This window comes from Mesoplodon densirostris, chromosome 2 (genome assembly GCF_025265405.1).
Source record: "Mesoplodon densirostris isolate mMesDen1 chromosome 2, mMesDen1 primary haplotype, whole genome shotgun sequence".
Lineage (NCBI taxonomy): Eukaryota > Metazoa > Chordata > Mammalia > Artiodactyla > Ziphiidae > Mesoplodon > Mesoplodon densirostris.
In genome coordinates this window covers 58,786,004-58,805,399 of record NC_082662.1, presented here as the reverse complement: position 1 = coordinate 58,805,399, position 19,396 = coordinate 58,786,004, and the positions used below count along the sequence as shown (strand labels likewise).

Here is a 19,396-nt window from a genome sequence, read left to right as displayed (position 1 = left end):
TAGACAAAAGACACTATATTTATACCCAAAGACATATTTTCACTATGCATTTTTAACTATATATACATATATATGTATATATATGTATAAGCTATGATTTATAAATATAGTGCGTTAGTATATATATGTTTTCACATATGTAGGGTTTCTAGATTTAGTAAATAAAAATTCATGATACCCAGTTAAATTTAAATTTCAGATAAACAACAAATGTTTCTTTTTAGTATAAATGTGTCCCAGATATTACATGTCCTAAATATCCCTTAAAGAGACTGGATTTCAAAGTCATACACTCATAATGTGTAAGGTTTACAAGTACTGTATATTTTTAGATAATTTAAAATATTCAAACTTGTTCTTTTTGACAGAAGTCTTTCCTTCTGATGAAAAACACCTGCAACTGTTACTGAAGCTTCACAGTTTCATTTTATGTACCTGACCTTTCCCTTTTAATATGGTTGTTAATAGTGACAGACCCCAAAAAAGGTACTATGACAGACTGAGGATGCTGGTCTGATAATTACACACAGCAGAGGCTTTATTTTTCTACAGATGACAAAAATCACAGTAGCAATGAGAAAAATCAAGGAATCAAGGTAAACTATTTAGTTACTCTTTTGTTTTTCCATTTAAGCCTTCTACAACTTTTTCTGTGCACGATGGCTAATATTTAACCTCAATCTTCTAAAGCCAGTTCCAGGGCCATGGGACGTTAATGCGATTCCAAAGCAGAAGAATAAGGTTTCTTTTGAACGATTTCATAGCCAGAGGTTCTATAACTTGTTACATTTTTAAAATTAGAAATCTTATCATGGATCAGACCCACGGTCCTTTCAGTTTAGTGTCCTCTCCTGACCAGCGGAAAACACGACCTATGCTTCAAGGCCTTCATATTTAACTTGAAAACAATGTCACAGAACAGGAAAATCATCCCCCAAACATTCTACGTTCTTTTCATAACCCCATAAAAATTGGTCATGATTCTCTTTAGGAACTGATTTCCAATTGTATCCTATAACATCTCCTGGGTTGCATTAAAATCCTGCCTTATTAAAATTTCCAATATTTTTGCAGCCATAAAAATCTACCATAGCTGATTTTTGAGATTACTACTATACCTCTTTTAAACACATTATGCAGCATATCTTGTGTTTAATATTAATTATATTGATTTCAGCTAGCAACTTTCACATATCCTTTGAGATAAAAGACAATGGGATGCTTCAAAACGTCCCCTGGGAATTGCTGCTTCTGGATTAGCAGTTTCCCAGGGTTGGGATAGCCCCTTAGTCTGGAAATGTTCAAGATCAACTCTAGGGACCATCAACTAAATAAAGAAAATCCCTGGGTTGCATAGAAATATTCTTTTCTTCCCTGAATAAATATATGTTATCTGTTGGTATTTTGGTAATCCCTATGCTAGAATACATCCTTGCAAATTGAGAAGAATCTACCATAGGTTAGAGATTTGAACATATTTTTAAATCATATAGGATGAATACAGTAGTCTTAAGTAATTTTATCCTCAAAAAAGACAGTTATACTTGTTTTGCATTTTGTTTTTCCTATTATTAGCTACCAAAGTTTAGAAGAGGTGGATGGATGCTTTGCAGAACAGTGCACCCCCAGATGTACAGGTTTGTTGGGTGCATGAAACCACTTATAAAAGTAGTTTCAGAGTTAGGTGCATAGGTTATACATGAAGTAGAAGGGGTTCTGACTACAGGATGGCCTTACTGGTGGGGTCTAACAGCATAAATAAGACTCTAACAGCAGACCCAACATCATAATAACATGACATAGGATCAGCTGAGTATACAACTGGGTCTGAAAATAAAGTCCTGTATTGTAACTTAGACTGAGAAACTTGGCAAGTTGTTGAGTTTCTTGGAGACTAAGTTTTTCTATCTTTAAAATGGGAAGGTTAGAAACAATATATATACAGTGGTTGGTAAGGTGTCTGAGACTGTTGTAGAATTTGTACTTGAAACTGCGTTTTTCTCTAAATTTTCAAAGAATCTGAGCTCTTGGCACCTTTTTCACTTGGTTTGCATCTGGGTGGAGGTTTTCATTGGCTCTTTAGCACCTAAACTCTTTTCTTTTCATTGTTGACAAGAAATTAACTAGAGAATTCCCCTGATATGCTGCTGCAGGTGTGATGCAGTGCTATGTCATATAGATTACGTGACACGAGTTACTCATAGAAGTTCTGGCTCGCTGGTTGACATTTAGATTATTCATCAGTCTAAGGAGTGTAAACCAGAATTGCCAGAAAGATAGATGAAACCTGTGAGATAAAGCCGTAACTCAAAATGGCCTTGTGTTAAAGCCATACCTTTAAAAAGTTTATTTTGGAGATGTCCAGCTGTTTCAAATCTAGCCTTTCATGATTTCATAACTTAGCCAATTTCCTCAAATTAAGAGACTTCAGAACTCTTTATGTATTAACCAGAAGCCATGAATGGCCACAGATTGCCTGACATAAGGACAACTGTACCAAGTATGCATTTTACTCAGATTTCCACAGTTCAGGTCAATCTAGCAGCATATCTGAATTAACTGAATATGTGGCCAAGGTGGGGATGAGAGGAGTACCAGCAATATGTCAGGAATGAAAAATACAACCAAACAATGGCATAATGACTAAGCTCCTATGCCCCAGACACAACAGATACGGCAAATGGCTGAGTTTTAGACACAACATGTATTCACAGATATGCTCCCAGCTGAGTGTGCAGTGGCTATTGTCAGTCTCTGTAGAGCTTAGATTCTTGTCCACAGGATGCAGACTTTTCAAGAGAAAGGTAAGCTGAATACCCCAATGTCGAACCAAACAACAACAAAAATGTGCTTCATATTTCTGCTCACGAGGAAAGAACATTTGTCCCCAAGACTTCATTCTCTGTTATCTGATTGCATTTGGAGAAGGCTCTGGTGCAAGCTTTTGCTGCTTCTGAGGGTACTTTGAAGAGCCACTCTGAACCAGATGGGAATTTCTCATCAAAGCTAACAATTAGAAAAACTAGAATTGGTCATGGGAAGCACCTATGTGTAGCATGGTACAGTGCAACAGGAAACAGGATTCTTGTGTTCTAATAGATTTGCCACTAACAATATAGTTGGTCCTCAATAAATTAAGTTTCAGAGCCATCATGCACATGATCCAACAAATATCTATTTGAATGCCTAGAGCTATTCTAAACGCCAGAACTACAATAATGAACAAGGTAGACACAATTCATGTCACCAATAACCTTACAGTCAAAGGGAGGAGATTAGTAAAAACCAAGTTCTACAACAAAAACAACAAAAAAAGTCAAAAATCATAAATTGTGACAGCAAATTGTAAAACAAATAAGCTACTGACTTAGGATAATTAGAGAAGACCTCTCCAAAGAGATAACATCTAAGCTGAGGTCTGAAAAATAAGAAGGTCGAGCTCTAGATTCAAAATTCTATGATTATATGTTTTGTTGCCAAGTCATAGAAGAATATAATAAATTACCCTGTGGATTTCCTTTTAATTATTATTATTATTTTTAAAACTTTTATTGGTGTGCAAAATACACACAAAATAGTGTACAAAATGACCATACTTATTTAACATGCACTCAGGCGGGAAAGGAGAATATTATCAGCAAAAAAGTCCATTTTGCTCTCTTCCAATCATTAACCACTGCATTTCAAAGGTAACATCCTGATAAAAAATATTAGTTTTTCCTGCTGTTGTTCTTTTATAAAAATGTAAACATACATCCTATTAATCTTTTGGTTTTCCTTTTAATTATTATTTTTAAGTCATTTGACTTTGAAGCCAAGAGAACAGATTTAATTCTAAGCATCATGATTTAGTGGCTGAGGGTCTTGGACACAGCTTGCAGCTTGGTTTCACATTGAATATGGAGATATAATAATACTTTCCTCTTGGTGAGCATCAGATGAGATAACATAGGTGAGAGTGCTGTGTGTGGAGCAAAGGGCTCTTCAGATAGGTTTCCTTACCATGCTATCTTGGATCTGGCAACACAAAAATAACAAACAGCTACACACTTAAAGAGAGTGGCCCTTTATGTAATGCTCCATCTTGGTACCGCAGGAAGCTTTGAGAGCAAATAAGCTGTAAGTGAAGAAATGGGCCTTAAAAATCTCTACACTGCCCCATAATTAATGTTCCCTCAGGCAGTACCAGAGTCCTTGGGAAAGTGCAGTCCTGGCTCATGTAGTTAGATTTGAAAAGTGTTCAAAGAAGAAAAATCTCTCCTGAATTATTTCTTACCAGTATCTCCTGCTTCTTCATTACCTTTACCAAAAAGCTTATTTTTTACTCATTTTAACTCAATATATTTATCTTACTTTCAAAAAAAGAGAATCCAGTCTTGCCCAGGGGTTCATGTTTTTGTTTGTTTATTTTGGCAAAGTTCTCCTATTTTAGGATTTATCAAGGGCCCTGAAAAGCCTTTTTTTGAAAAGCAATCTATGACCTTTCTCAGTTAGAAATTTTACTATTTTACTAGGCAGCATTCAACAATGACCTTACCTTAATGCCTCAAACATACAAAAAAAGATTATTAGTAAAGGAGTATTTTTAATTATTGCAAGCGAAATAAAATGAACGTACTGAAATTAAATTATACTGATTTTAAAGTGTTTAAAAAATAATACTGATAAATGTTGAGATATTATCAGGGATGCTCCCATGCAATTGGTAAGACAGATGCAAATAAATGTGGTGCAACTAGATCTTAAGTGTGTTAAAATACAGCAGGGAAAAATCCAGTGGCAGCTCATCCTGTCAAGAACACAAGTAATGTACTGGCCCTGGCCAAGAAAAACATACCCATTGCATCAATAAACGCAGATCTAGCTAAATCACTCCGACTCAATTACAGAATGGAGCTAGGAGTAGTGATCGCAATGGACAGGGACTAAGGCAGGGAGGGCACTGTGCCCTTTCATCTTGGTGGATGGGTAGCATCTGGCCAGTGAAACTGACCCTTCTGGGCTATCTATAGCAGGAGTTGGAGTCCATCTCATTAGTGACCCATCAGAAAGTCTCTAGCTTCTCACAGGCAAATGGGTGTGCAAAAGGATACTGGAAATGCACATTACCCCTGGATAGTCTAAGCATGTTCCATGAATTTAAAGTTTTTGAAAATGCAAAAAAATTTTTCCATCTTTAAACAGTGCTGTGCCCACCGGTGAGGTCATTACCTGTCCTAGCATTGGTCAAAACCAGGATAAGCTATCAAAACTCCCAATGCCAACAAATTTCCTAAATGACCAAGTAGAACTGCAGAGAGCTTTTCCAAATAAAACAAAACCAAAATCAATTACCACCAACTGACAAAAGCCTTCATCTGCTTTTCACTTCCCTCCTGACAGACAGAAGTAGATCAATGGCTCCTTGATAATTTTTAGCCCGACTACCACTATAAGCAAATGTGGAGCCTCAAAAATGCAAAGCAGAATTTCAGGGCTCAAGAGCTTGAAAACTGGATCAGACATAAATAAAACCCCAGATAATGAAAATTTTAGCTATGAGATTAACCAATAAGATAGCTAAGAGGATGGTCTATGAAAATCTGATCCAAGTCAGGGTAGCTAAGGCAGAGTTTCATAAAAAGAAAGCCAAGAAGTCTAGCAGACCAGGAGTAGGTTCATAGTACAGGGCCTGATGATGTATTTGAGCCAAAGGGAGGTTTTCTAGGCAACAGGATACCAAGAGAGGGGTAGAGCCAACATTTCTTCATTCTCAGGTTATAATAAAACTCTTCCTTGTTTTCAGTAGATCTTCTGATATCGAGGGTAGAGAGGAAGTTGGAAGTCCACTGTTGGGAACAACCAGAGCTATTAAAATTTTAGTCTATTTTTTTCAACTTTGTCAGTTCCTTTCCTATACTCAGCTGATTATCCTGGTTATTAAATAATCTCCTCTTCCGCCCTTTCGCCCCCAGCAGTGAAATCTCCTTTTACGTATTTTAACTTTTAAAATCAAGTCTTCTGTATCATATCATAACGGCTAAAAAACTAAGTTTTCTTATCCATCCAGGAGTTGAAAATTTTCTTTTCATTTCCTACATTATATGCTAAGAAAATTTCTAACTTTGTCCTACTTGATAAAATAAGTAATGATTAGCAATGGGTAAATATCAAAAGAGCTAAAGTTAGACTATCAAGGATATTTTGGCATGGAATGATTTCCCTTAATAAACATTATCCACTAGTCCCTTTTTATTGGTGGAGGATATGTTCCACCCCCAGTGGATGCATGAAACTGAAGATAGTACTGCACTCTATATATACAATGTTTTTTCCTATACATTCATACCTATGATAAAGTTTAATTTACAAATTAGGCACAGTAAGAGATTAACAACAATAACTAATACTAAAATAGAACAATTATAACAATATACTGTAATAAAAGTTACGGGAATGTGGCCTCTCTCTCGAAATACCTTATTGTACAAATTTAATGCTTTTTCCATCTCAATTAAGTACTTATCACACAGTGTGGCCATGACTTTTGCAGCTTGAGGCACAAAACTGGCACAAATTTCTTTTTTCTTTTTCACAATTTCACCAATAGAAGATTTATTCTTAGCATAGATCTTAGCAACCTCAGCATATGATTTTTTTCTTTCCTTATTGAGTTAAGAACTTTTACCTTTTCACTTAAAGGAAGCACTTTATAACTTCTCTTTGGCATATCTGAATGGCCAGCAGCACTACTCTACTGCTTTGGGGCCATTGTTATGTAAAATGTAAAGTAAGGGTCACTTGAACACAAGCACTGAGATACCAGGACAGTTGATCTGATAACCCCGTTGGCTACTAAGTGACTATTGGGCAGGATATGCTGGACAAAGGGGTGAATCACGTGCCTCCGGGTGGGTGAAGTGGGATGGTGTGTGATTTCATCACACTAATCAGAACAGCGCGCAATTTAAAACTTAGAAATTGTTTACTTCTGGAATTTTCCATTAAATATTTTTGGACTGCAGTTGACCATGGGTTACTGAAATGGTGGAAAGAAAAACCACAGATAAGGGGGAGGGACTACTATAAACGAGATGATCCGTTCTTCCCAAGTCATTTTCCCTTCATTTTTTCCTGCATCTGCTCATTTTAAGTAGTTAGGTTAATAGTTTAAAGTTTGTCAATGTTTTATGGCAAGATATTCGCAACATGTGCTTAATAACTCAGACATCTGAGTTAAACATCAAAACTCATCTTGAGCTACCTAAACACATCAAAATGTATCTCTATCTACTGTAAATGAGGTTTATTTGATTTAAAATGTTGACAAGGCATTAATTACATCAATATTATTTCTAAATGTGTAGCTGCCCACACTGTTGAACCCAACTCCACCAAGATGTTGATAACACAACTCAAGAATCCAGAAATCTTATTTGAGTTGGGAGAGCTTTGCATAATTTGGGCCACTGGGCAGAAACGTTCTGGGGTGCAGGGATAGGGTCAACCTGAGATCACTGTCTTCGTTTCTACTTCCTAAGCCAACAGCTCTGCTAAGTAGCAGAGAGAATCGGAACATTGACTATTTTGTTGGTAAAACTCTCCAATTTATCACCTTCAGTTTCAGAGAGAGGAAAGGAAGAAATAGAAAGAAATTGAAGGAGTTTTACTAATCACAGGGTTTTTACTACTTAAACTTGGGCATTGGGATCAGTGGGAAAGCAAATAAGTATCAAAGCCTTAAAAATGTTGCCTTTTAATCCATTAATTCCATTTATGGAAATCTAACCTAAGAAAAGAATGAAGAAATAGGCTATTATGTTAACTGAAAAAGTTGGAAATAAATTACCTGTAGGGTAGCATTTCAATTATGTGCGGATGAAAATGTTAATCCTGGTTGCCTTAATGAGATTTTTTATCTGATGATATATGTATGTATATATATGTCTTATATTAATATGTATTAATTCAGATACATTAATATGTGCATTTATTCAGAAATTGAAACAACAAAAAGCAAAGAGAAGAAAAACAAAACAACCAATGCCAGGGACATTTAAAGTAACTTGTTCCAACTATTTCCTGCTAGATTTTGATCACAAAATTTTCAGGAATACTAAATTAGTTCTCTTTACTTGAAATGATTAAGACATGTAGAGCTTTTATTCATGAAGAGTAATGAGAAGGTTAAAAATCAATGCAAGCTAAAGAGGGAATGTCCCACGTCTTTCTTAAGCTTAATCAGCTTTTTGCTGAAGATGAAGAGCAAGCTGGATTTTAGTACCTTAATCTTCCACTAATTAACCTGATAACTCTGGAGAAGTCATGTCATAATAAAATTACTTTTCATTTAGATTGCTTTTTTATATTTTACAAAGATCTCTGGAGCATATTAGATATTTAACCCTCAGTTTTTATAATCCTCATCTATAAAATGAAGTCTTAAAATAGTTAATACCTATGGTTCCCTTATGGGCTCAAAGTTCTGGAATTTTGTCTAATGCAACCGCATAAGACTATAGCTAGAAAGAATACATTCAGGTCTCTTTTGGTTAGGTTTATCAACTTTTACCATCCATACTGACCAAAGACATTAGATAGATGCCAAATTATCACTCCACTTTGCCCCATTTGATTAGCTTTAGCACACAGACTATGTGGTTGAGTTGGACAGATATTTTTATTTAATGATGACAGCCCTTCTTACTGTTTTCTTTTCAAAATAACTGTTCAAAATTTTCAAATATAAAATGCCAAGACCTCTTGTCTTAAATGCAATTTTTTTTTTTTTTTTTTTTTTTTTTTTTTTTTTTTTGCCGTAGGCGGGCCTCTCACTGCTGTGGCCTCTCCCGTTGCGGAGCACAGGCTCCAGACGCGCAGGCTCAGGGGCCATGGCTCACGGGCCCAGCCGCTCCGCGGCATGTGGGATCTTCCCGGACTGGGGCACCAACCCGTGTCCCCTGCATTGGCAGGCGGACTCCCAACCACTGAGCCACCAGAGAAGCCCTTAAATGCACATTTTTAAAACTGGATAAGTCACTTTTACCTTCTGGTATCTGTACTCAAATTTCATTTTTATAATTTGCTGAGGGTTGTAACATTATGCACTATGCTTTAGCAAAGAATAAAGGGAACTGGGCCATTTAGAGTTTTAAAATGACTATCTTTAAGATGACCATATTCTGAATAGCTAAAGAAAGAAAAAAGAGATGAAATTGAGCCATGAAGATGAATTTTCTTTTCAATAAGTTCACTAAACTTCAATCTCTGAAGGTTTTTAAATGGCAAGTAATTAGCTGAAGAAACATGTGACTCATGAGCAGAATTGCATGATTTATAGCTTTTAAACTCTACTCCATAAAGAGAAAAAAGTATCAGGCACTTTTTAAAGAGAAAAAGATTATCAGTGACTTCCCACAACAGAAACAAAAGAAACAGGAGTTTTACTGTCTTCTTCATTTCTAAATAACTTAACAGTCCTTTCTTTGTGGAAACACTTGGCTACTTTAAAGTAAATCAAACAAAGGAAGTTACAGTAAAATATCCAAGAGACTAAACAGTTTGGCACCAGTTGAGGGAAACATCACGTACAACTGGGCAAGACAGAGAGGGGTTGGCAGATCCCTGAAAAATGCTAAAGTGGAGGGATGTGCAGAGATGCACAGTGACAACTGGCACAGAGCCTTCTAGAGTGTGAAATCTATTGACCGTGACACAAGTTTGCCCTGGTATCTTCTGGTTTGGTAAGTCCTGGCTTCCAGATCTGAGCTATCTCTACTTGCTGAGCACACATTTACTTAGAAGTAAGATGTGCTGGAAAAATAGCACAAGAACAAGCTCCACCCTTGGCCTTTTCTTTCATAGATAACAATGGCATGGATCTGGGGAGGCTTCTAGACCAGGGCATACTCTAAAAGAAAAAAAACAATGAGAAAGAAGTATAAAAAGATGTAAAACAAACTTTTATTCCATTGACATAGTGTAATTCTATTTTTCAAAACTAGTGTTCTAGATTTATACTTGCACTCTAAACATAATTACCTGATTTTTTTAATGTGGAGAGAAAGGCTCCCATTAAAATTACTTATTTATTCTATTTTGAGACTATCAGCTCTTATCAGCTAGCCAGAGGTGCACCAATCAATGGTAATGTTCCTTCACTTCATTCCTTCTTGTTTTTTAGAGATTTGTTCACTTGGGTACTTTCAAGTGAGTTAAGTGGGCTAAATCGATTAGAATTCAGTGGAGAAAATGGTTCTGTAAATACCAATGCAAAAGTATTTCAATTAAGCAAAACAGATTACAGATCAAATTTACTACAAAGCGCTAAACAAATTTCAAAATCTTCAATTTAGGTTTTGATAAGAATAGAATGTGGAATACTGACTTACACTCAATAATACAACTCTATTTTGTCAGAAAGAGTAACTGAAATAATGCTGGATAAAGAATAAACAACTTAATTTTCTATTTAATCTCTGCATGAAGACAAATCTAAGGGAGACAGTCTCCATGTTACTTCTAGGAAATTTCCCTCTATTGACTACTGCTACAGAAACGTCGCTCCTCTGTTTTATGGTCATAGTGCATGCATTGGAAAGGACATAGTATATGATGAAATTGCCCCAATTATTTTAATCATAATAAAATGAAAAAATAACAGGAACAGCCTCTCTCTGTTTTCTTTTTATTTTGGGGGTTGCGGGGGTGGGTAAAAGGGAAATTAGAGGGTAGGCTAAAGTCCTTTAAACAAAACTTACTATCTTATTTTAGGTCATGTTAGAGAAGACTTTGGGGAAAAAAAAAGATCTTGAATTTAGCAAACTGATACAGTGGATTAGTTTAATATCATTATTTACAGTTTTATGGATGCTTTAGAACCATTTTCTATAACTATGGTTATTCTTCCCCCTCTTCTATGTTAATGGACACTGCTTCCCAGCCACAAAGACTGAGCTGGAGGTTATTAATGGGCAATCTAGAGGCCCAGAATATGGTAATTGCAGATTAGGATTCTGAACCAGACCTACCCATTGGTGATAGTCAGAGTTAGAAGAATAAGACTTCCCAGAAACCACAACAAAATTCCCTTATAAGAATGATTAACTATCTCTTTATTTCTATATTTATCTGTCCCATTGGGGTCACTGATGGTGAGTCAGATGGCCCTGGGTATGAATCCTGGCTCTCATCTTTACCTTAGGCAATTTACTTCAACTCTCTAAGCCACACTCTACTCATCTGTAAAATGGGGATAATAATAGTACCTATCCAAAGAGTTTCTGTGAGTATTAATGACAGAATGTAGATCAGGAGCTTAGCACAATATCTGCACACAAAGTATACACCTGCAAAAATAGATTGGTTGTTCACTATTTTTGTTCTATCGATAAATACAAGAGCTGAAGTAGACCATGGAGACAGTCCTCTCCAACAGTTTTTTTTTTTTTTTTTTTTTGTAGTTAAGAAAAGGCAAAGATTCAAAATGATTTAATTGTTTAAGATAAAACACCTCAATAAAGGCAGAGCTAGAACTCAAACTCATGGCTTATTCCCAGGCTCTTTCCACTTTGCTGTCTCTAGTACCATACATATCTGAGCAGTAGAGAAAGAAAAATTGGATCAAAACACTGTATGATTCCCCCTCTTGGCCATCAGAACTGATTTTTATTCTATTCTGCCCTCTAATCCGAGGTCACCTCCAACATTTGTGGAGCCACATGTCATAAGTCCAATCGTATAAGGATATAAATTGAGCTACCTCCAATACTCCTACTTTGACAGACATCCCTTCCTATGGAAGGCCAGATTGAATTTAGAAAACTTGAACACCTTGGATATGGTAGTGCAGGGGGATCTAGTTCGTGGACCACACCCTGCCCCATTCTTTCCCCATGTCCTAGCACCAACAGGGACCTTGTATGTGGGTCCCATAAGTACACCCTCTGCTTAGACAGCCTGCATGTCCAAGCTTCTCCCACACTACTGTCTCAAGCCAAATTGCTGCCTCTTGGCTACTCCTTGGGCTTAAGGTATGCTTTCCTGCAGCACACCCAGGAAAGAGGTCTGCATAAGCCCTGGAAGTGAGTTCAAAGCCATTTGAGCAGACAGTGTGAGGGTGGACGTAGTATGAAAGGGGGAGCACAGGTGCTCCCTCGACCCAGCAGCCTCCCCACATCCTGGAGCAGGGTACAGCTGCATGCAGACTAGGCTAGACTCTCTATAAGCACAGTGCCCAGGAAGAGGGGTCCTTCTGCCCCATGGGGGGCACTGCTCTAATCACGTCATTCAATTTTGCGCCAAAGTAGAATTAATCCATTTCAATAATTGGTTACCTGTCTATCATCTTCCCAACAGAGTTCTAAGATGAATCCATTGATCAATAAGATCTATTTCCTTTCAGTTCTGCTGAATCCAACATTTCCCATCCTTACAAATTATACAATTGGATAGAGAATGACTCATCAACTGTAAGGGAATCAACCTGTCATGGTCACATTCCAGTGACATGCAGCTTGGGTCCCAGGAGGCTCCAGGCTGGTAGAATTCGATGACTTAATTCCCTCCCACCCAAGAGCACAGGCAATTAGTTGGCTTCACGTTTGGTACTCTAGTAAGGCTACACCTGAAGAATTGGAAAAATAAACCTGTAGAGCTGAGAGGACTCATTTCCCCTGTCATGGTATCTGTAGCGGACTTTCTGATGCCCTTTAGAGAAAACGGTCCGTCTCTCTCCCGTTCCCATCTTATAGCCTTCCTTAGCAAACATTTACTGAAATGCTGGGTCCTGGTGCTCCATTCTCAAGAGAGTACTGATATTATTCAGGACTGCTCTTCTCAACAATAGAACATCCATTTTCATCGATAAGGCCCAAACCTTTGTACTACACATAAAATAGTCCCAGGGCAAAGCTAGTTGAGAAAGAAAAGTGTAGTGGGGGACTTTGGGGGGAAAGTTAGGTCAGTGAACAGCTGCTTGAAGATAGCTCCTTACTGGGTATTATATCTTTTTTTTTTTTTTTTCGGTACGTGGGCCTCTCACTGTTGTGGTCTCTCCCGTTGTGGAGCACAGGCTACGGACCCTGTGCTCAGCAGCCATGGCTCACGGGCCCAGCCGCTCCGCGGCATGCGGGATCCTCCCGGACCGGGGCATGAACCCATGTCTCCTGCATCGGCAGGTGGACTCTCAACCACTGCGCCACCCCCTGGGTATTACATCTTTTGAAAGACATTCAACATGCCGGGTACGAATAACCCCTTTGACATTTTTCACCTGAAAATTTTAGGCCAGAGACACTGTTTCTCAGTCAAAGCTCCCTCTTTGCCCTCAGTCACAACGCCACCTCACTGGGATTGTTCTGTGTCGGTCCTTCCTCAGCCACTGTTGTTGTAACTCTGTACTTTTCTGCCTGCGTCTGTCAGGAAGGAGACAGGAAATTCTAGTCACCCTCACAGCAGCTGCGCCATTCCTCCTCTCCTCCTCCAATGACGTCGGTTGGCTTTGGTGACACGAGGTCAGGAACTGAGCTACAGTGAAGGTCAGGAAGATAGGTCAGTGTTTATGCCGCTGTTGGGCTGGGGACCCTGCTGAGGCTATTTGCTTTCTTCCTTTCTATACTGTTTCTCTTTCCGTTCCTCTTTTTATAATGCGCAGCCAAAGCATCCTGTTTTCAAAACATCTGACTGTTTTGCCACTGAGGAACTCATGCTCTGATGCATTTCGCTGAAGTGTAAGACAATTCTTCTAATTCAGGAGGTGATAAAAGTTGAAACAAAAAATTAATGAACAAATCTAAGAAGGCAATCTGTGGTTACAGAAAACAGCTCTCACGCGTCTAGCTGCTGGCAGAAGGTTCACTAGACATCCTTTTCATCTTGAAAGACAATATCATTGCCCTGTAAAACTTCTACTTAATTTATTCCATCTTGTTGTAATTCTTGGGGAAAAATAATCTACAATCCTGACCCACCTGGCTGCATCTTTCTCTGTAATTCTGGAATTCTATTTGGCCTGTGGCCAGCATTAAGGAATGAGGGAAATTTGAGCCAAGGAAAAGACTATGTTTTTGTAAGTCACAGAAACAGTTCCTCATCTTACTCTCTGGGCTCTGAAGCACACTGGGGATGGTTGCAATCTTTGAGTCACGGTTGTCTTCAAAAGGGTTAAGAAAAAGCAACAAACAAATCCATCCCTACCCAGATGAAGTGAATATAAAGACTACTTGTTTTCCTCTACTAGACACAGTTGACGTTCTACCATTTGCATGTAGACTGGCATACATGTAATCTCCAAACCCCTAAGCAAAACACAGGCTCTCCCATCACCACTGTCATGCAAGTTCAGAGGCTGCAAACAAAACTCAGCAGTCACTTAGCTGATCAGAACTAGAGACAGATAGTTTTGTGCAAAGATGTAGCAGATGCTATTAATAAGTTATCACTCATTGAACTTTTGTTACACATCAGGGGTCTTGCTGAGTGCTTTAGAACGCATTATCTCAATCTTCACAGCAACCCCAGTAAGGTAGGGACCACGTTCATCCCTGTTTTACAGATGAGAAAGTTGAGTCTTAGAGCAGCTAAGTAAGTTGGCCAAGGTCAAGTAGCTAGTAAATGATAGAAACAGGATCTGAACCATGATCTGTGGACTCCAAAGCCCATGCTTTTCACAAACTTCCTGTATAGAACATCTTCACACTTACTTCCAAGTCTGTAACTCAGAGATTTGCCACAGCTCCTGTGTTCAGTGAGAGTAAGCAGAAGATGATCGAAAAAGACTACACAGTAATGATGATAATGACGATGATGACGCTGATGATATTTTTAAACAGCAGCTCAGATGGAACACTCAAATAATTTTGAGAATTTTTAAAATCAAATGTGAATTTTAGTTTTACCACAGATAATTCAGTTCCCCCTAAACTGGTATAGATCAATTTCTTTTTGGTGGCCACAATAATATTCACATTATATTATATCATATGTGCCATGGATTAACCCTGAGATGATTATCTGGATAATCAAGACTTCGAGATTGGGGGTAGGTAAAAAGAGAGCTAAGTAAAGAGAGAGAGATCTTTTTAAAAATTGGAACTGACTTCAGCTGTCATCTGGGCATTATTCATCCACTGGGTAATTGCTTTGCCCTACAACCTCTCCACTGTAGCTCTAGAAATAGGTGAAGCTGCATGCCTTCTACTTAAGCTAACTGTGTCAGCATTAAGGTTTAGCCCTTTCTTTAGGGTTAGCTCTATTCAACTTTCATTGCTTCCTGCACAGGACACCATAAAGGAGGAGCGGAAGCCTGAAGCGATTGGAATTCTCACTAGGTCCTACACAGTCCCTGTTGTGTCAGAGCCTCATTAACTGTACACTGAATGTGAGATTATTTGTAATAAATCTGCAAGACAGACAATGTCTAATTTCAGCAGTCCAGACACAAACCTAGTTAGAATCTACAAGGCATCAACAGTCGAAATGAAAACTAATGGCAATTTGCAGTTTCTCAATGAATAATCTTTCTCTCCAGAGGGAGAAAGTTGCCCACTTTATCTTAGTGACTCCAGAAGAAAGTTCAGGGTGTCCTTTATGGTGAAGCCTGCTAAAAAACTACCCCTAAATACCAGATCTACATCTTGCATGTGTATCAATGATCACAAAATGCAAAGAACAGAGTATCTGTGAATGTTTCACAGGAGTCTAAAGCCTGTGTGAAAATCCTCCTACATGAACTCCAGTGTGGTTTGGAGAAGTTATGTAGTTACGCCCTCCTCATGGGGAAGCAGCTGGTTGAGATTTACAACAGCCTGGAAAAACCCAGAATTTAGCTTCAATTGACAACTTCAGAGAAAAGTCAGTCAGTAGTTAAACCTCAAACTTTTTTTTTTTCCAATTTGAATCTGAACTAAAATTTGAGAGAGGCTTATTTTTTTTTTTTGCCCTTTCATTAACCAATAAACAAGAGTAAGAAAAATCTACTCTCTATACCACAACCCCGTACCCCGCCAACCTTCAGGACATGATGCTTCCTCTACTCAGATCCTCTGAGCAGGAGCCAGCAAGTCTTGAAGGGAAGGTGATACTTTTAACCCCAGGGAAAAGGGAGGAGGAACACACATGCAGGGCTGGAAAGGGTATGTTGGCAGGTGTGGAGCAAAATCTCTTCCCAGCCCCAGAACCTTAAGACAATAAGATAATACCTCAGGCTAGGATGATTGGAATTTTGAAATGTGTATTTATGAGGGTGCAGTGTTAAGGCTTTCAATTAAAATAATATATACACAGACACATATATGTACATATAGATAGATAGATGATAGATAGATAGATAGATAGATAGATATAAAATTAACAGTCTCCAAGAGAAAAATACAAACAAAAAGCAACAACTCTCACTACATAAATTAGCACTCTAAATCCAGATGTTACTTAAACAAATGATATAATGGTAGATAATTAAAGCTCTTCAACACTAAGTTTTGCCTGGGCACGGTACATAAAATCATTTCTTTGCAGTATGAGTGGAACTTCATTTCATATGATTCCACTTTGCAAAGCAGCAAACTTTAAAAAAATAACTTTCTTTTTTGGAGGCAAAGTATATTGTTTCTTTTTTTAATCTTAGGTCATACCAACATCACAAAAGAAATGTTGGAGAATATCAGAACACCCTTCTGAGGAGAATTTCAGAATTTATGAAACTTCAGGGCAAACCATTCTCACCATCGATATACAGAAATCACATTATTTTCTTGTTCAGACACACATATATAACACCTGATTGCAACGCAACATTTGACCCTATGGATTCATTCAGATTTTATCTTCCTGCTAACTATTTACAAAACAATAAAAAAGCATTTTCACTTGTATGGTGATTGGTACACTTTATAAACACCCCTCACCTTAAACACATTCCGCACGGCATCAATAAGAAAGAAGTTCTCGGAATTAAAGCCTGCTGAGGAATTTAAACTTTTGCTGTAGCATCACGACGCAAGCAAAGTGGAGCACTTTGGAACAGAATCATCGGAGGCATATCAACAAAGCTGACAGTGGCGTCCCCATGCACCTCTGCTGCTGGCGGAGGCCAGGGCAGCCCGGAGCTCCCCGCGCGGTCACACTTTAATGAATAAAACTGTCATCTCTTACCTTGTTAGACGCCATCTCGCTGACAGAGCGGTAGGTCTGTATGGTCTCTAGCTGGTCTAAGCACCAGTCCAATTCCTCCAGCGTTTCCATTGCTAATTTTTGATAAGATTCTTCTGCAAACAAACACACAGACATGTAGTTAGGCTGGAGCTGCTGCAGGCTGTCCATAGCCGAGTCACCGCTGCCGCCGCTGATCCCGGCGCTACTGAAGGTGGCCCCGTGCTCCTTCATTATTTGCACGCCGACTCCTTCCTTCCAGCTCTCTCCACCAGGAGAACAAATCACCGTGGTGCTCTGCCCGGGATGGCTCGTGCCAAGTTTTCACCCCCACCCCCAGGCTGGATGAGGTGTCTGCGATCTACCAAGAAACTTCCTCTGAGGAAGAAGGCGGGGAACCGGCTCTTAAAAGCTCATCTGCATACATGAGTCCTAAAACTCAAGGCAGAAGCAGTCAGTTTTCTCAGGCTCTCTCTGCCTTCGTCATCTTGGGGCTCTTTAGGGTGCGTGATGTCATTTCTGAGTGTTTGCAGTCTAGAGGAGAAATGAGGAAAGCATTTTCTCATTTGGCTTTTCTTCTAAATGAAACGTACAATCGAAAACTGGAGGGGGAAACTGACAGTTACGTTGTTGGAAGGCTAAGCAGTCATTCATTCTGGGGAATGTGCAAATGTTGGAATAACTTTCAATTCAACAAACACTGACCAGCACAAGTCTCCCTCTCTTGCGAGTCTCCCTTTTAAGTAGAGGCAAAATGAGGTCTCCCTGATAAGAGTGCAGTCTCAGAGAAACTGTCTGGAGTTTTACATGAACACATGTATTGGCTGGGGAGTTGGGCAGTTCTTGTTATACTAAACAAAGCTAAAACTTCTCTTCTGCAACTGCCAGGATCACAGGGAAATTCTGAACCAGACTTTCAGGTGGAGCCAGATGTGAACGCTGCAGATTTTCTGATTAAAGCCGGGGCCTCGGATTTGTCATTGTAGGAATCCAGACTTTCTGTAAATATGTCTCAGTGGCCCATTCAAAAAGTATTGCTTTTAAGATCATATTTTTGCTGGGTAATGAAACTCTTTTTAAGTGTTCACAACACGTCATTTCATACCCAAAATTTCGTGAGTCTAAGCTAATACTTAAGATTATTGACTTAAGAACCCTATGTTAATAAACACTGAAATTAATTTTATAAATGCTAGATGAACCAGTGATGCTACAGACAGTTATAAAAACCAGTCAGACTCTCCTGCATACATGACTGATTTTTGAAGGGAACACCATCCATTAACTCTACCAAGCTTTCTGGAATGCAAGCACACAATAGGCGCTAATAAAATTAAAAATCTCACATGAAATTCTATTATAAGAAAAAGACTCACACATTCCTGTCATATTTAGAATACATTTTTCATATGCTCATGCAGAAGTCCTAGGGAGATGACATAGCTTTTTTATTATTATTTGAATACTTTTATGTGCGTGGCACTCACACTTAAGCAGAAAAGGGAATAAACAGAAGAGAGATTCCAAGTGACAAGGAGCCACTTGACACCGATGCACATTTCAAAGAATAGGTGTCTTGTTCATCCTCCACATATGCCTACCCTTCAGGATAAACAGGGGTTAAAGTTCAACATCCTGTATGTCATACTTAAAAAGCCACAAAACCACTGAAGGTGACTTCCTCCGTTTTTCTTTTCACACGCCTCAAAAATGTGCAGACAAGAATTGAAGTGTTTTTAGTGAAACTCATTTCAAGCCAGACTTGCACATACCTTCCCTCCTTTCTTCCTCAGTTTTGCCATGCTGCTTCAACACGAAGAATCTCCTCACTGACTCTCTTGTGAGTCTGAAACACCCCCTTGCCTCTATGCCCTTCCAGAAGAGTGCTTCATCCAAGGAAGCTTTTCCTGAAGTGACAGAATCCTCCCGTTCTCCCTCCTGGCCTCTCATAAAAGAAAAAGTCCAACCACTTCCCAGTCACTCGTGCTTCACGACCCTGGTGTCTTCCATATCACAACCCGTGGTGCTCAAGATCAGACATTCACCATGGTGGTGGGGAGTAATTAACTTGCTTGGAGCATTTTGAACTGACTGCGGGATGATATATTACACTTCTCCTCCCGGAAGAGGAAAAAAGGGATCTGATCTCCACCCACAAAGAAAATATGGTAATTATAGCAGTGAAGCACTGAAGAAGGAGAGCTCTTCAATGATCTTCTAGTTAAGTGCCATTGCCACAACTCATTCCTTGTCTATTACACAGAATGAA

At 38.7% G+C, this 19,396-nt stretch overlaps 1 protein-coding gene across 2 annotated transcripts in view; it reads right to left on the bottom strand.

Moving 5' to 3' along the window:
* The window catches only part of PDE4B (phosphodiesterase 4B), a 636,321-nt gene that overhangs the window by 25,075 nt on the left and 591,850 nt on the right, over positions 1-19,396 (bottom strand). The window contains exons 1-2 of one of the 2 annotated variants that reach the window (XM_060089921.1): positions 17,493-17,560; positions 17,131-17,243 (exon numbers count right to left, since the gene is read on the bottom strand). In XM_060089921.1, coding sequence (XP_059945904.1) covers positions 17,131-17,220 — 90 coding nt within the window. In that variant the 5' untranslated portion in view covers positions 17,221-17,243; positions 17,493-17,560. Of the gene's footprint in view, positions 1-17,130; positions 17,244-17,492; positions 17,561-19,396 lie in introns of those variants that run through there. The other variant, XM_060089922.1, reaches the window with a different exon arrangement.